Genomic DNA, 18,369 nt, shown 5'->3' with positions numbered 1-18,369 from the left:
TGTGGTAGAGTGGTTGACATAAACAGTAAATACTTACCAAGAGTTATCACAAAGCAATATCTGAGAAACTGCAGCATGTCCTTCTCATAAAAGAAAAACATCAATATTTCAGGTACTGTGATGTGTTAACTATTGGTAAATAATGATTTTTGAATGGCACCCACAGAGACGCATACAATTTTCTATTTGCACAGTACAATATTGTATATACAGACCGATCTTCAAGTTGTAGATAAAGACAGTCACTGTGCACTTTTTTTTTCTAAAATCTGTCTTGCTGTTTGTCACAGACATGACCCCAATTGCTGACATTCTTTAGAGAGCTACCACAGGTATTATGGAGAATAATAAGGCATACACTATGTAGGGCTGAGAGAAGCAAAAGTGGAGAAGTGAGTCAGGTTAACCAAATGGAACGAAAAAACACACCAAGCCCATGCCATAGTCATTTCTAGCCTTCACGGGATGTTTTGTTAAAGCTCAGCTTACCTCTGAGATAGTCCTGTGTAGTCAGCAGAAGTGACGTGGAATTCTAGACATCAGCACCCTCAGTGGCATGCTCCATTCTCCCGGTGTAACCTACGCTCACTCAGTGCAGCCCTCAGACCTCCACTAGTGGCTGAACCACACAGATGCTGATGAGTGTGCAGCTTTTCAGCTAGCAGATCTCTTTCTCTCAGCTCAGGTAGCTGAAGCTCATGCTTTAAGATCCAGAATTCTCAGGTTTAAACCCTGCTGCCAATGGCATACCAGACATGTCAGGTTACAAGTTGCAGCACTTATGGGAATTTGAACTGGGTGAACCTCTGAAGCTGGGGCCAAGCTTCTCCAGTCTTGGAAAGTGCACAGCCCATACATACACAGAAAGACTCTCTGTCCCCACCTCTGGTTTTCTAGTTCAGGTAACAGAAGCCATGCTTTTAGATTCAGTCTCTACTGCCAATGACCAACTCAGGGATATCGTATTTCAAATATATTGCAATTTATGAAGCAATTTCCATTGTAAAGCACTACTGATCTGAGTTAAACTAGATATGTAAATAAAGACAAAATCATTCAAAATTCAGGAGTTTTCACTCCCGCCTTCCTCTAAAAAAAATAATAAAATAAAATCTGAAAATGGGCCCTTTTTCTTGGAAACTTCTGCCAAGATTTTGCAAACCTTCAGAACAAATGCAGACAAGTTTTTCTAGTGAAACTGTCCAAGCTACAATGACTTTTAAATCAAACGTATAGAAAAAATCATGTATTCACCGTAAAAATATTGATTTAATTAAAACAGTTACTAATTAAAATCAGTGGAGGTAAGGAGGGGTAATGAAAAAAATCACATAGAAAAACAAAACTTTGATATGCAATTCTGCTAAACAAAAACTGTGAAGTCTGCATAGCTTTAGCTCAATCACAGCAACGACTTACGCATACTGACTGAGCAAGTGTTTGTTCATTTGACTCTAATAAAGATATCCAGAATCCAATATCCTATAATGCAAAAGTTCATAGATGCGTGGTTTACCTCAGATGTTTGGGGCTTTAGGTTTGTGATAGCTGATAAAGAAGGCAATGATGCCTAGACACAAATTAATTGAAATAGTGATTTAGGAAGTGGTTAGTCTAATACAGTACAATATCTGCATGTTAAAAGAAGTAAAGATCTGGCCCTACTTTGCAAACATTCGGTACATAGTACATTCCCAACCTAAACAAAAATGGGATCCTTTATTAGATTGAGCTGTATAACATCTATTGTCAGAACAGCTGGGAGCTTATCTCCACTATCAGCTCTGCTGTAGTGCTACTTTTTTATTAGGCTATTATGGACCATAGTGGAGAGGTTTACAATTGGTTTCACTTATGGTTTACAGGCTGTCTGCCTGTTTGTGTGTAAATTGAACATTTCAGAGGTATCTGACCTGCTACTGTTCACTGCAGCTTTTAAAAACTTTTCAATGTGTCAGATGTCTGAGCATGATGCAGTAATTTAGGGGTTTGAAATGATATATCGGGGACCACATTTTCCAGTTGGTGTGTATATAAATAGTTTTTAAGTTTCTAGATTCTACCATTTGCAAAGGAGAGTAGGCAAAAAGTTGGGTACACGAGTGATTTATATGTACAAATGGAGGTCAGCTGAAAAAATTGTTCCTGGATGTGAATCAGTTACTAATTATTCTTAATATTTCTATTTTACTTTGAATCTCTGCTGCTTCCTGCAGCACAGAGTTATCCATGGAAAGAAATGTGAACTACATAATATACTTTTGAATAGAATAACTATGGGTATGTCTAAACTTCACACTAAGGGTGCAATTCCCATCTTTAGGAGACATACCTGCACTAGCTCTGGTCAAGCTAGTTCACTAAAAATAGAGTGTAGCTACAGCACTGCGACCAGCAAGAGAGTTAGCTGACCCAACTACATGCCTGGTCTCTTGGATGGCTACATACTCGGGATGGCTAGCTCCTCCAACCATGGCCACTGCCACAGCTACACTCTAGTATTAACACCTTAACACAAGTAGAGCCAGCATGGGTATGTTTCATCAAACTGGGAGTCACACCTTCCAGCTTCAAGTAGACTTACTCTCAGACTCTCTTCTTACCACAAACTATTGCTTCATATCTGTTTTCTTCTCGGTTCATTCTACTAGGCATCTCCTACAAACAGCTAGATTTAAGGCTGCAAAACAGTTCATTAGAACCCCTTCTTTTTATTCAAACTTGCTGAGATTTTTAATTTTCAAGCCAAAATTTTAAGTTATTGTTCTCTGCAGAAATGGAACTTGATCTGGAAAGATTCAGCAAGTAAAATTCAGCAATTTTTGAATGATCTCAGAATGGAGGGAGGGGAAATCCTGTGACCTCTTCTGATCAGCCCTTGATCCTGCTTTCACTGAAGTAAATGACAGCTTGCTATTCAACAGAGCTGGCCTGAGACTAAAGTGAATATCTAAGGGTCGCTGAGATGTACATATGTGCACAGCTAAATATTTGTACACTAAACTCCTTAAGTGCATTAGAATTTAACCTAGTATGCAAAGAAACTGTGAGAACCACCTACAGTTTTGCATGAGGTCCAGTAGGAGCCCTGAACTACGTAACTGTATATTTGCCCCCTCTTTTCCCTCCCATCCCCAATAATATCTACTTAACTTGTTTACACTATTATGGCTCCATGAAGTCTTCCCCACAGCCTCCTATAGAGCTACAACTATGAAAATGGCTGGCTGGGCTTAGAAAGTCATCTGGAAAGCTTTCTATTCTGGCAAACCTTCCTAATGCTCCCTGTAGGATTTCTGGCTGCTGTATCCTCTCTCCGCATAGCAGTCCTTTTTTGATACCTTCAAAACTCCTGGCCACAGTGATATTTTTGGGCAATGAGTTTCACAGGTTAATTAGGTGGTGTGAAAAGGGTTATTTCTTTTTATCGATTTTGTTATCACCTTCTATAATCCTGTGAGTTAGTACTTTAAATACTCTGTAGGCTGATGTGCCTTCATGCAAATAAATCCTCATCCTCTAAGACTGGGTGAATACTGCAAACAATTTTAAATACATTCAAACAAACTCACTCCAGCTGTGTTCAAGCCTCTTTTGTGATCTATTTTATAGCTACTCCAGCAAATTATTTTACTGTCAGGCATGTTCACCAAAATAGCTAGTTTTAAGTGACTACTGAGGAAAGTGACTTTTTAATTCAAAATTGTGAGTATTTATACTGGAAAGTTTGTTTCATACTCATTCACTTACAGAACAGACACATTTTATGTAATCTATGTTGTATTATTGGTTAACATACGTAAGAACATAAGAATGGCCATACTGGGTCAGACCAAAGGTCATCCAGCCCAGTATCCTGTCTAACGACAGTGACCAATGCCAGGTGCCACAGAGGGAGTGAACCTAACAGGTAATGATCAAGTGATCTCTCTCCTGCCATCCATCTCCACCCTCTGACAAACAGAAGCTAGGGACACCATTCCTTACCCATCCTGGCTAATAGCCATTACTGAACTTAACCTCCATGAATTTATCTAGTTCTCTTTTAAACCCGGTTATAGTCCTAGCCTTCACAATCTCCTCAGGCAAGGAGTTCCACAGGCTGTGTGAAGAAGAACTTCCTTTTATTTGTTTTAAACCTGCTGCCCATTAATTTCATTTGGTGGCCCCTAGTTCTTATATTATGGGAACAAGTAAATAACTTTTCCTTATTCACTTTCTCCATGCCACTCATGATTTTATATATGTCTATAATATCCTCCCTTAGTCTCCTCTTTTCCAAGCTGAAAAGTCCTAGCCTCTTTAATCTCTCCTCATGTGGGACCTGTTCCAAACCCCTAATCATTTTAGTTGCCCTTCTCTGAACCTTTTCTAATGCCAGTATATCTTTTTTGAGATGAGGAGACCACATCTGTATGCAGTATTCAAGATATGGGCGTACCATGGATTTATATAAGGACAATAAGATATTCTCAGTCTTATTCTCTATCCCCTTTTTAATGATTTCTAACATCCTGTTTGCTTTTTTGACTGACACTGCACACTGCGTGGACATCTTCAGAGAACTACCCATGCTGACTCCACGATCTCTTTCCTGATTAGTTGTAGCTAAATTAGCCCCCATCATATTGTTTTATAGTTGGGGTTATTTTTTCCAATGTGCATTACTTTACATTTATCCACATTAAATTTCATTTGTCATTTTGTTGCCCAATCACTTAGTTTTGTGAGATCTTTTTGAAGTTATTCACAGTCTGCTTTGGTCTTAACTATCTTGAGCAGTATCGTCTGCAAACTTTGCCACCTCACTGTTTACCCCTTTCTCCAGATCATTTATGAATAAGTTGAATAGGATTGGTCCAAGGACTGACCCTTGGGGAACACCACTAGTTACCCCTCTCCATTCTGAAAATTTACCATTTATTCTTACCCTTTGTTTCCTGTTTTTTAACCAGTTCTCAGTCCATGAAAGGATCTTCCCTCTTATCCCATGACAACTTAATTTACTTAAGAGTCTTTGGTGAGGGACCTTGTCAAAGGCTTTCTGGAAATGTAAGTACACTATGTCCACTGGATCCCCCTTGTCCACATGTTTGTTGACCCCTTCAAAGAACTCTAATAGATTAGTAAGACATGACTTCCCTTTATAGAAACCATGTTGACTTTTGCCCAACAATTTATGTTCTTCTATATGTCTGACAATTTTATTTTTTACTATTGTTTCAACTAATTTGCCCGGTACTGACGTTGGACTTACTGGTCTATATTTGCCAGGATCACCTCTAGAGCTCTTTTTAAATATTGGCGTTACATTAGGTTGGTACAGATTACTAAACAAACGAAACTAAACAAACTGCATTTGAGAAAGCTATAAAGAATTACTGCAGGAATAAGTAAAAGCCACCATAGAGAGACATTCTCGCTCTGCTTTGTAAGTAATTTTGTGGCTAAAATGAATGATTTCCCTTGAAATGTGATTCAATTGACTTCATAGGTTTTGAATTAGGCACTTAAATGGCCTAATAACTATGGACACTTGTGACAGGAATTAGAAAAGATCACTTTGAGAAATCTGCATTTCCTGTATATTCTAAGGCAGGGATTGGCAACCTTTGGCACGCGGCCCGCCAGGATAAGCACCCTGGTGGGCCGGGATGGTTTGTTTATCTGCCGCATCCGCAGGCTCGGCCGATCGCGGCTCCCACTTGCCGCGGTTCGCTGCTCCAGGCCAATGGGGGCTGCGGGAAGTGGCAGCCAGCACATCCCTCCGCCCGTGCTGCTTCCCGCAGCCCCCATTGGCCTGGAGCGGCAAACCGCGGCCAGTGGGAGCCGCGATCGGCCAAACCTGCGGACATGGCAGGTAAACAACCAGCCCGGCCCACCAAGGTGCTTACCCTGGCGGGCCGCATGCCAAAGGTTGCCGATCCCTGTTCTAAGGCATTGGCATATGCACAAATAGCCTCTATTTTGGTGTCATTTTGTTAAATGCCTTACATGAGTTAACATTTCTCAAACGGTTGAACTCTAATGTGCTACCTGGCATACTGGTTTTTAAATTTCAAAGCACCTTCACTTAAGTCATCATGTCTCTCTCCCTGGTTTCTCCAGACGAGGACATCATCAACATAAGTGGTCATCTAGTTCCTCTAATGTGTCTGCTTCCTTCTTGTGGAATACTTTTTCTGGGACCATAGGTACCATAAGGAACAGTATCAGATGCCTTATCTAGAGGTATATATTGTGTCTAAAAGGTTGAAGTTTTAGTTTCAATTTCTATTTATTTCATTTCTTCCAGAGTTGGGAGTTGAAAGTATGCTCATTATCGAACTCCTTTTATAACTAAGTATATGCTCAGAGAATCCTTTATTTTTCTACTGCCACCTTTGACTGCACCCAGCCAGGTGGTTCACTAGCTGACTTTATAACTTTTAAAATCACCGTGCATTATAGCTTCTGCATATCTCATTCTCTGGATACCAGGAGAATTTTCCTGGCTGGAGTAATAAATGTGGTTACCTCAGGGTTTAAACAAATGTGATGTGTGTCCTTAATGCAACCAATTTAATCAAACACATGATTGAGTTCTTCCAGTATATTATTTTCATTTAGCTCACGAGGCCTCCATTATACGTTTGATCAGTTTTAATTTTTCACAAGCTTTAATCCATAATAGAGGCTGAACCTCCACATTCACCATCACAAAATAAAATAATTTCATGGCACATTTGTTCACAGAGCTCCTAAAATCGTACCAGTAATACTGACCATTACCACAATATTTGAAATATTTCCTTAAGCTCCCCATACTTGCCATAGGAAATGCTTTGGATGTTGCATTTGCCTTAGTTGTCTAAGGCAAATACAGAAAGAGTTGCCATTGTCCACTCCATCATGTCCCAGTTTATAGTAATCTCTCTCTAAAAATAAGCTAATTTTAAATTTAATAATCTACTTCTGATTTTCTGGCAGTATATGGGATTATATCTTGGGATTCTGTGTCAAGTTTAATTGACAGGACCTCCATTCAGTTACAAAGCAACTTAATATACACAAACCTAGACTTCTACCCCAAATCCGTGTGTGCAAAGGTTTCATCATTATTCACTGCATCAAAATGGTTGAAAACTGCAAAAGTAAATTTATAGAAGACTGGCCAATTTTGAGCTCACTGTTGTCAATTTTTAAAAGAGCTGTTCTCCTGTCCAGCCAGCTCAACTGAGAGTGGTTCTAGGACACTTGGATTGGTTTAATCAAAACTTAATAATAACTGAAGTGCTGAAAAAGCAAAGAAGTTGGTAATATGTACTGGCAGCTGAGCACAGAGCCAAAAGATTGGTAAGACTACCTGACTTTACCTTACACTAGTATAGCAACCTTTTCATTTTGGACAATGTGTGCCTTTTGATGTTTGAGAAATAAATGTGCTTATAAAAATAATTACATCATATTTGTCCTGTGTTTCCTTTCATGAAACCAGTGTTTCCCAAACTTGGGATGCCGCTTCTGTAGGGAAAGCCCCTGGCGGGCCGAGCCGGTTTGTTTACCTGCTGCGTCCGCAGGTCCGGCCGATCGCGGCTCCCACTAGCCACGGTTCGCTGCTCCAGGCCAATGGGAGCTGCTGGAAGCTGTGCAGGCCAAGGGACTTACTGGCCGCTGCTTCCAGCGGCAACCATTGGCCTGGAGCGGCGAACTGCAGCCAGTGGGAGCCGCGATCGGCCAAACCTGCGGACGCAGCAGGTAAACAAAAAGGCCCGGCCTGCCAGGGGCTTTCCCTAAACAAGCGGCATCCCAAGTTTGGGAAACACTGCATTAAACCTTTGAGAGGTTTTTTTGGTGGTTTTGTTTGTTTGTTTAAAGTTTATTTTTGAAGATGGGAAAATATCGCATCGATTCTGCTCCCTGGCCCCTTGATTGCACCAGCTGGTTTTGGTAATGGGGCCCCTCCATGGTTCCTTGAATCCAAAACTTTTGGGTAAAAGAGCTCCAATGTGGGGCACAAATCCCTGTGTCCTACCTTGAACCAGTCCTCTGTTGCTAGCTCTCAACAGATCACCATTTGAGGAATGCTGTTAGGCAGCATTTGAATTACATAAAAAGTAAAGCTTTCAGAGTGGTAGCCGTCTTAGTCTGTATCAGCAAAAAGAACGAGGAGTACTTGTGGCACCTTAGAGACTAATAAATTTATCTGGGCATAAGCTTTTGTGGGCTAAAACCCACTTCATCGGATGCATGCAGTGGAAAATACAGTAGGAAAAATGTATATATATATACATACACACACACACACACACACACACACAGAGGACATGAAACGATGGGTGTTGCCATACTAACTACACCTCTACCCTGATATAACGCTGTCCTCAGGAGCCAAAAAAACTTACCGCGTTATATTGAACTTGCTTTGATCTGCCGGAGTGCGCAGCCCCGCCCCCCCAGAGCACTGCTTTACTGCGTTATATCCGAATTCATGTTGTATCGGGTCGCGTTATATTGGGGTAGAGGTGTATAACGAGAATAATCAATTAAGGTGGGCTATTATCAGCAGGAGAGAAAAAAAACTTTTGTAGTGATAATCAGGATGGCCCATTTCCAACAAAAAGAACAGGAGTACTTGTGGCACCTTAGAGACTAACAAATTTATTAGAGCATAAGCTTTCGTGGGCTACAGCCCACTTCTTCGGATCCGAAGAAGTGGGCTGTAGCCCACGAAAGCTTATGCTCTAATAAATTTGTTAGTCTCTAAGGTGCCACAAGTACTCCTGTTCTTTTTGCGGATACAGACTAACACGGCTGCTACACTGAAACCATTTCCAACAGTTGACAAGAAGGTGTGAGTAACAGGAGGGGGGAAAATTAGCATGGGGAAAGTGGCAGGGGCAACATTAAAGGGAGCTTCTGTACTAACATAATGACTCAGAGGTGTCAAACTCCCCGCTTCCCATAAATCTCACTAGGATGCTAAAGATCCTAGTGCTGACACCTTGTTAACTTGGCAATTAAATAATTGACAAGACTTTCAGCAGATAGATTAGGAAAAAGAAGAAAAACAGAAAAAGAGAGGGTGGGGAAACAGAAACAGATGTAGTGCAGGGGCTCTCAAACTGGGGGGTAAGGACCCCTCAGGGGGTCACGAGGTTATTACATGGGGGGTCGCGAGCTGTCAGCCTCCACCCCAAGCCCCGCTTTGCTTCCAGCATTTATAATGGTGTTAAATAGATAAAGTGTTTTTAATTTATAAAGGAGGTCGCAATCAGAGGCTTGCTGTGTGAAAGGGGTCACCAGTACAAAAGTTTGAGAACCACCGATGTACTGAAAGTGAATGTCTTCCTGCCGAGTAATATTGACAGCAACACTAACATGTTGAACCAGTAATGAATTATGATAAAGAAAACACACCTAGAAATTTAGTTAGTACAAAAAAGGCTGCACAGCACTCTTACCATTTGTGCAATTGGCACCCATTGACACTGCCCATTGAGACCAGTGGGAGATCCACTGGAGATTGGGTTGTATGCGGTCCTAAATTCACACCCTAGCACACAAACCAATAATTATTCAAGAGGTGCACATGTAAATATTCTTTTCCTTGAATAAGGGAATCCTTTCTGAGAGGATATGACCTCTGACTACAGCTAACAGCCTGCAGATGAAGCAGCAGCAGTTCTTCTGAACAAGCAAAGATCAGGAAGCTGGTTCTCTCTCTTCAGGCTCATGCTTCAGACTGAGACAAGTAGCTATCTCAGGAGACAAGGGGAGCCTATAGGAGGAGAGGCTGAACCAGAGGAGAAGCTGCATGTATAGAAGATCATAGAGGGGACAAAAATCTGGAAGGCCCAATAAATGAACTAATAAACTGTGCAAGCACCACACTGTCCCTAATTAGAGTACTAAATCTACAGTACCCAAATGTCACCGTCAAAGATGCACTGCTGTGAATAGTACTGTAGCCTGTTTTAATTCACTTAATAGAGTTTCTCAGTATTCCTTTTTATATTTAAGCATGTAGTTGGATCTCTTGACAGGAAATTACTCAACTGAAAAGCTGATTAACTACCAAATAAAGGTTTTTAAATCTTAGTAATACTGTTGATTCTGTATTGCTTTCTATTAAAGAGCAGAATCCTTGATACAATATGGCATGTCTTTTTTCCAACCTCCAGTGTTAACCTCAACCCCATTCCACCAATGACAATTTCCTATCCACAAAGTAAACTAAGTGATAAAAGAAGAAACAGTAGTTTAACAGAGCAACAAAAGAAATAGCTTATTGATCTTAAAGGGCATGTCAAGACAGCATAATCTTCAAAACCTGCTCTCAGTTGCCAATCAATTACTTAAAGTTTTATTTCTACTAATCAAATTAGTTCCTGCATTGTTTGTGTCAAGTAAAAGTATGAAATAGAGAAAAGTGCTGATTTTAGACAACAGCCTTAGTAATTTTAAGTGTTTAATATTCAGTGTACATATTCTTATAACGTCAGTGCATGTTTTAAGCAAATAATTGTGCATCCATGCATTACTGCACATTTAAGACCCCGAATCATACCACACTGAAAACCCACTCGAACAGATTCAGACCATAGTTTTTTGAAAACCAGCTTTATATAAGATTTCCTGTACCAAGTAAACGTATGCATCTGCATTAATTAGTGCTGTAGTGAGCAACTCATTAAAAAAAAACAACCTCTTTTGAACCACTTCCACTAAGAACTCCTGCTGAGAATCCCAAATCTTCAGCAATTCAACTCTTAGGCTCAGCTAAAGTGTTTATCAGGGTTAGCCCATATCATCTGAGTAGAACCAGCACTATCGGAAATCAAGCTGCTCAGAACAGGGCATTCTACAAAGCTAAATTAGCTATGATGAGACAGAGAGGCAAGATGACAGTTTTCAGACACTTTTTAAAAAGTTGGATCATATTTAGGAGATATGACAAGAGAGCAGTTGACAAGGGGAGGGAGACAATTACAGAAGGGAAACAAGGAAATAACAAAGGGATGAAAAGCAGAAATGGAGCCAAAATGTGAAAGAAAGATAACAGGGAAAGGAGAGAGCATTACAAATATGAGACAGAATGGTAGCAGTGAACAAAATCTGCACGTAGGAGTAAAGAATGGGCAGTACTGCCAACCCTAAGCATTCCAAATCAGGAGTCAGACCCCATTTCATCATGAAAATGTCTTCAAACAACATGAAGTTTGTTTTACTTGCCTTTTGGTTTTTGAGCCTTTAGGGTTTACATTTCCAAGCTTTTCTCCACCACTATGATGTCTAGAAACATCTTTTTTTTAAAAAAGAATTAAAGCTGAGGTTTTCACATACTAACATGACTCCAGGATCTGGGGCTTTAAGAAGAAAAATTAAATATCACTAACTATTGTTATTTTGTCACAAGTCTCACAATATAAAGGAAGGTATGTGGAGAAATAGAAATACCGGGAAGATAATGGCAGGAAGGGAAAGAAACACAGAATGAATAATACGGAAAGATGTGATCCCAGAAATTAAAATGCTAGGTGACAGACCAAGAGTTCTCTTCAAAAAAGAATTTTTGTGTGACATTTTTTCCATTCCTGAATTTCATTTGATGAATCATCACTGACTCTGATATTAATCTGCCTTTCCTCCCTGAAACTGAACTAACTTTAAAAGACCTCAAAATTTGGCCACTCTCTCTCATGAAGTCCCTAATCAGCTCCAAAAAAAAGCCGGTCCTAATATTTGTTTGAAAGAGAGAACACAAGGGGGAAGATAAAGAAAGAGTACAAGTGAAACTGAGGTGTGGAGATGGAAGACTGGGGAGTGTAAGGAAAAATGTAGCTGCAAGTTACATACAAGCAATCTGGATCTTTATGATTAAGGCCTATGGTGAGAGGACAGGAAAATTTATAGGAGTAAGAGGAAGGGGGAAAACAAAGAATGGAGGGAAAGCAAATGGGTAGGAGTAGGATATTATAAATGTGACGCTCTGTACCTCGGGGGAACACCCTACACCCCCATTTTTATCCTTATAATATGATTGTGTGATATCTAATGCAAAGTTTGTCATGTTGGGTGTCTTGAGAAGGCTCATGATGTACTGAGATTGTTGTTATTGTAATGTTATATAAATTGTTGTTATAGTAATGTTATAGGTTGTAATTTCATGTATATAGTTATGAGGCTGAAAATGTGTCCTCATGGCTTGAAGAAAGCACAGGCAAAAACTCTCCAAGAGCAGAGGGGCAGTTCACGCCTCATCAGGGCATGTATGGGACAAACGCAGCTCAGCTCAAAGGAACAAAGGACATTGGCTTAGGCAGCAACAAATGATCTGTTGGACTCTCAAGTGAATCACCCCACTTCCTTTGGTCAGTTTGAGACTGCGATGAGGTAATGCTCACCTGACTCTGAAGTGGGGGGGGGCAAAGCCAAGAGGAAGAAAGAACATGATAAAGGGGAGAGGTGTTTGCCATGCTCTTCCTCTCTCTACCACCTCCATCTACAGACATCACCATCAAGCGACTGAAGCGCTGATCAAAGGGGAGAGCCTGGCTGAAGGGCAACCATCCAGCCTGTGATATGATGAGAAGCATCTAAGTTTGTAAGGGCAATGAAAGTGTTAAGATCAGCTTAGAATGCATTTTGCTTTTATTTCATTTCACCAAATCTGACTTGTTATGCTTTGACTTATAATCACTTAAAATCTATCTTCATGGTTAATAAGTTTGTTTGTTTATTCTACCTGAAGCTGTGCATTTGGTTTGAAGCAGAGACTCGCCTTTGTTAAATTGACGAACTCATATAAACTTGCAGTGTCCAGCGGGCATAACTGGACATTGCAAGACAGAGGTTCCTAGGGTCGTGTCTGGGACAGGAGATATTGGCTAGTGTCATTTGGTTGCACAATCCAAGGAGCAGCTTACATGCCAAAGGCTGTGTGTGAACAGCCCGGGAGTGGGGGTTCTCACAGCAGAAAATGGTAAGGCTGGCTCCCAGACTCAAGGATTGGAGTGACCTAGCAGATCATCCGGATAACACCAGGGGAATGTCACACACAAAAAATTAACATAAGGACTAGGAAAGGAAAGAGAGGTGAGTAGTGGAATAGGGCTTCATTTTATTACTAATGGTTGTGCATTTAATTTTGTTAGTATCTTGTTGCTTATCTCCTTATGGAACTTAATCGGTTCAACTTTGGAAAGCGATGGTGGGTCACATTCTACCCTCAGTTGCATCTGTGCCCATCTACTTCTCAGAAAGAACTATTTCTTCAGTGTTTCCTACCTACTGCAACTCGGAAGTAAAAAAAAAAAAACTCTAACTAAGCAACTGGGTTGAAAAATGTGAGATGAAAAATAGGGTACAGAGTTTCTAATGGGGAATTGCCTGCCAGAGGGCAACTTTAAACTTCCTTGTGTTAAGTCAAATTCTATCTTCTCCTTACTATACCTTCCGGCAAGTAGAAAAGAAGGGGAATATTTTTATCACTGTTATTTGTAGTACAGCAGAATTCAGCTATTAGAGACACCACAGTGACAACTGAATAATTTCACTTTAAATATGTCACAAAACAGAATGGGCATTTTCACAGTACACAACAGTAAGGGAAAAAAATCAAATGAAAATACATATCAAACTTCATAAACTAAATTGTATTAAACGCAAAGAGAAACAGTTGACATTTTACATGAGCTAGTCAGGAAAGAATGTTCTTTAGTGCTCTTGTGAGTGTGTAAGATTTTGGATGCTGAGTTTAAAAAAAATCAATCTAAAAAATGGAGGCACCCAAAATTAGGTCCTGATCCTGCAAACATTTACATATGTGCTCATATTTACTACTGTGAGTAACTCGATTGCGGTCAATGGGACAATTCACAATAGTAAAGCCAACCATGTTCATACAAGTTTACAGGATTGGGACCTGGTGGATACTTTAGAGCTAAGGCCTTGTCTTTATTGCAAAGTTAACTCAAGATATAACTTGAGTGTTAGCGCATCCTGACTCCCATCCACACAGAAAAATCTCTAGCTCGAGTGGTGGTGCTTTAAACTTGAGCTAGCCCCACTGAAGATCAAGTGCAGCTGAAACTTGAGCTATTATGTGCTGTACAGACACATCCCCCCACAACTTTCCAAAATTCCCCCGGGGCCTCTGTTGTGTCTACCTACCTATCTCTAATTCTATAAAAGTCACCTCCAGGCAGTATAAATAACCTGCTTTGGTATTTGGACCCTACTTTAGTACACAGCTTTCTGTACCTGTAACATCTGTATAGTGCTCCTGTTACACTTATTCAAATCATATGGCATCCAAAAGAGCAAATCAGCATGCTTCTACTTGGACTGAGGCAGACATCAAAGTTATTGAGGACATGTAGTACGAGGCCAGCAAGACATATGTATTTGAGCGCAAGACTGGAAATTGAATCTCCAGTAAGTTAGATCATAGAATCATAGAAGATTAGGGTTGGAAGAGACCTCAGGAGGTCATCTAATTCAACCCCCTGCCCAAAGCAGGACCAACACTAACTAAATCATCCCAGCCAGGGCTTTGTCAAGCTGGGCCTTAAAAACCTCTAAGGATGGAGATTCCACCACCTCCTTAGGTAACCCATTCCATTACAGATGAAGAAGAGATTCACCAGACTGGACCTTAGTGCCAGCAGAAGATAAAATTCCTGAAGAATCTGTACTGCCAAGCAAAGAACCACAACACCCAGTCCAGTAACTCCCCTTTTCTATCAGGAGCTGCACTGGGTGCTCAGCAGTGCCCAAAGCAGGGAGCCTATGTACCAAGGGCTCTTGAGGTGTCCAGGATGCAATGGGTGGGAGCAACCAAGTGCTGAGAACTCAGAGGAGGAGCTGAAACTAGGGCTGGCCACAGCAATCTCAACTGAGGCACAGCAGACACTCACCACTTCTTGGCACAGCCAATCCAATTTGTTTGGGGGAGGAGATGGAGGAACAGACCAGGGAGAATGTTGCAGGGGGACAAGCATTGCCTCAGATGGGTAAGAGAATAACTCAACGTTGTTGATATGGTTAGGGAGATATGACAACAGAAGAGGCCACCATTGCCAGTTACAGTCGTGTAGGATACTGTATGTGGGAGGGTAGAAGTTTTATGCAATACAAAACAAGCAAGGCCAGAAAACACAGGGACAAGCATAGTTACACAGGGCACACACAGCAGCGTGCTTTTTCTCAAACTGGCACTAGCATTTTTAAGGGCAGACCAAACTTTAGAAAATAACACTGGCTTAGGGAATAGGTCTGTTTCCTGGCTTGTGGAATATCAAGTTCCAGAGCACTTGTAAAGTCTGTCAGAAATACAGGTCCAACATCCAGCTGCCCCTGCTGGACCACTAAGGGGAAATACAGGTGCGGTTGCCCTGAACTGTGACACCATTCAAGAGGTATCTATGTAGACCAGTGGTAGCAAGACTGAAACTGAAGGGGCAACAAACTGCTTTTTTAAATTAAAAATTTAAATAAAGATTTTCTCATTGCGAAGATGGGGAGGATCCTTAGGACCAAGCAGCTTCAGGGCAGAGAAATGCAGAGATGGAGGAGAAGGAATGCCCAGGAGAAAACCCTTGTCACTTTTCCCAGGCTGTGATGCAGAAAGTTAAAAAGGAAAAACTTTTATCCCCTCCAGACAGAAAAATATACTATTCTCAATCCAAGTGAGGCATTCATATAGGAGGACAACACCATGATCCAGAACCTTGGATGCAGAAGGAATAAATGTTGATGAAGATACATGGGGATTTCATCAAGAGGTCAAACCACCTCTTCAATCTGCAGAGAGAGGTGCTGGAATGGGATTGGCAGAATCAGGCTGCAGCTGACAGCATGTTGGAGAGGATGGTTGTGCATTGCATCTCCCACTACCATACGGTAAGTGGCAGGACCACCAGCAACAGCAACAAAAGCACTAGCAGCAGAGGGACCTGTTTGAGAGACCTGTTTGAGCAATTGTCCAAATCCTGTTCCCAGTTCAGGTCCAGTTCCAGCCACCTCTCCATGCCAGCATGTCCTAAAGTTGATGACCTCTAGGTGGGAGGTTACCCAGTCCATGAATGGAACTGCACATCACCATCTATACCCTAGCAAAAAAAAATCCTTCCCATCAACCTGAAGCAGTTCCTGGTACCTTGTGTTTTTAAGAAGCTGTCATTATTCACACAGAGATTAATTAATTGGGACCCAGGGACAGGCGCCGACTCCATGGGTGTTCCACGGCTGAAAAAAATGGTGGGTGCTGAGCAACCACTGGCAGCCCCCCTATCAGAGCCTTCCCCTCCACCCAGTGCCTCCTGCCCACCGGCAGGACCCTCAGATCAGCACCTCCACCTCCCTCCCAGCGCCGAGCGCATGCTGTGGATCAGCTGTTTCACGGTGTCAGGAGGCACTGGGGGGAGGAGTGAGGGCACAGTGTGCTCAGGGGAGGGGGTGGAACTGGGCGGGGAAGGGGTGGGGCAGGGCAGGGGTGGGGTGGGGTGGGAAGAAGCAGGTGGGGGTGGGACCTTCAGGGGAAGGGTTGGAGTGGGACGGGACCTAGGCGAGCCCAGGGGGGAGGGAGCACACCCCAGCAGATTAGAAACATTGCACCTATGAACCCAGGGACCTCTGGGTGCAAGCTTGCAGAGGGGTGCATAAGAGTTACAGAGATCCCCTAGATTTGGTATTTGTATACTAGTTCAAAGAGTGTTATGTAAGGTCTCTAATGAAAGCCTGTCACACTGCTCATCATAATCTCTATGAGATGTATGTACGGATAGTATGTGAGGAGTTATGTATATATACTGAAACTTATGTTTTTAGAGTCTGTGACTTGGGGCTGGCCACCAGAAGATGATAAATAAGTTTCTTTTATCAGTCTGTCTACATGCAAACTGAGTATTGTATGCTTCACAATGAACACCTATTTACAGTCTGAGCTAAATGCTAATCAAGTATTTGCAAAGTCTCTAGGGGAGATTCTAGAGAGGAAAACAAGCAGATATTACCCTGTTTGCAAGGAAAGACAATGGCTTTTGGACTATTGTGACGGAGACAAACTCTGGATCTTTCCACTGAGGAGGCAAGAAGACAGTTCGACTTGTCTCATGAACAGAAGATCCCAGCTAAGCTTGGCTGGCTGGATTTCGGGTGAGCTTTTGCTCTATATAACATGGCAATGAATTCGTGGTTAAGTGTAAGCTCTAGTATGCATGTTACATTTTTATTTTCTAGGTAGCCCTTTGTTTTCAATATTTCTGCTTGCTATAATTTGAATCTCTCTTGTGCATTAAATAAACTTATACTTGCTTTCTCTATGAACAAAGTGACTCACACACTCCCAAACAGCAATCCCTTCCATGCAACAGTCCATGTCTCCTGACCGAGAGCATATAAGCAGCTTGCACACACTAGCATGACCAGGGACAGCTGCCGGTGAGCCTGGTGCCCGCCCCAGTGGGCAGGACTGGGGGCGGTACAACCATGTTGGAGGAGCTGCCTGGGCTGGGTGCTGGTTCCTGCGAGCGGCGGCCTGACATGCTGTTGCTTTTGCCCCATGGTTCCTGATACAGTCCTGTGGATAGCTGTTTTGATATAAATTTTGTATCCACGCAAGGCTCTACAGACAAGCTCCCTCATGCTACGGACAGGTGGTAGTGAGGTGCCTCATAACCCTGCATACCCCGGGAAGCATCACAGTAATGGCAGTTATTTAAACATTTATTAACCTATAGGATTTTTTCATGTTTTGTGGACTGACGTTATTAAGAACTCTGATTTAACAGATTAAACCTTGAAATTGAATTGTTAAATATTAAGAGAAAACACCAAAAAGCCTCCATTTTTTGTTCACTACTCTTGCTAAAAAGCAAAAGGATATCTGCTAAAGTGCAACCTTAGCTATAGATCTCCCAACCACCCACACAACAGTAAATACTTGTTTAAAAAATAGCAATTACTGAACAGCATGAAGAAGAAACATAGCATCCAGCACTGAATCAGCTCCATGGGAAATGTGTAAATAAAGTCTTTGGTGGGCAGATGCAACAACACTTAAGAAGCAGCATAAAAATAAACACAAAATGGAGAAAACTCTTGGGGCAACATTGTGGATATATCAAAACTAAGATGATTTAAAGTATTTAAGAGATTATTTTTTTTAAAAGTTACTGCAATACCTGCATCAAACACAGTATCGTCTTCTAAGGCCCGCACAGCAATTTCAACAGCCTTCATTGAACTTCCTCCCATTTCCAGCACTGCAAAGCCATTCTTAACTGCATTTTTAACTCCCAGGATGCTTCTTTCAGCAAACTCATCTGGTATTGCCCAAGCTCCACCATGGACTACAAGAACGGGTTTTGTGCCCATCTTACCAGA

General features: G+C 41.6%; 1 protein-coding gene across 1 annotated transcript in view; it reads right to left on the bottom strand.

Moving 5' to 3' along the window:
• Positions 1-18,360, bottom strand: part of LOC135876641 (isoaspartyl peptidase/L-asparaginase-like) — a 218,198-nt gene extending 199,838 nt beyond the window's left edge. Inside the window, exon 1 of the mRNA XM_065401920.1 lies at positions 18,168-18,360. Coding sequence (XP_065257992.1) covers positions 18,168-18,360 — 193 coding nt within the window. The remainder of the gene's footprint in view (positions 1-18,167) is intronic.
• Between the last annotated feature and the right edge of the window lie 9 nt (positions 18,361-18,369).

Source organism: Emys orbicularis, chromosome 3 (assembly GCF_028017835.1).
Source record: "Emys orbicularis isolate rEmyOrb1 chromosome 3, rEmyOrb1.hap1, whole genome shotgun sequence".
In the NCBI taxonomy this organism is placed as follows: Eukaryota; Metazoa; Chordata; order Testudines; family Emydidae; genus Emys; species Emys orbicularis.
Note: the sequence above shows the minus strand (reverse complement) of the source record. Positions and strands in the feature narration are given on the sequence as shown.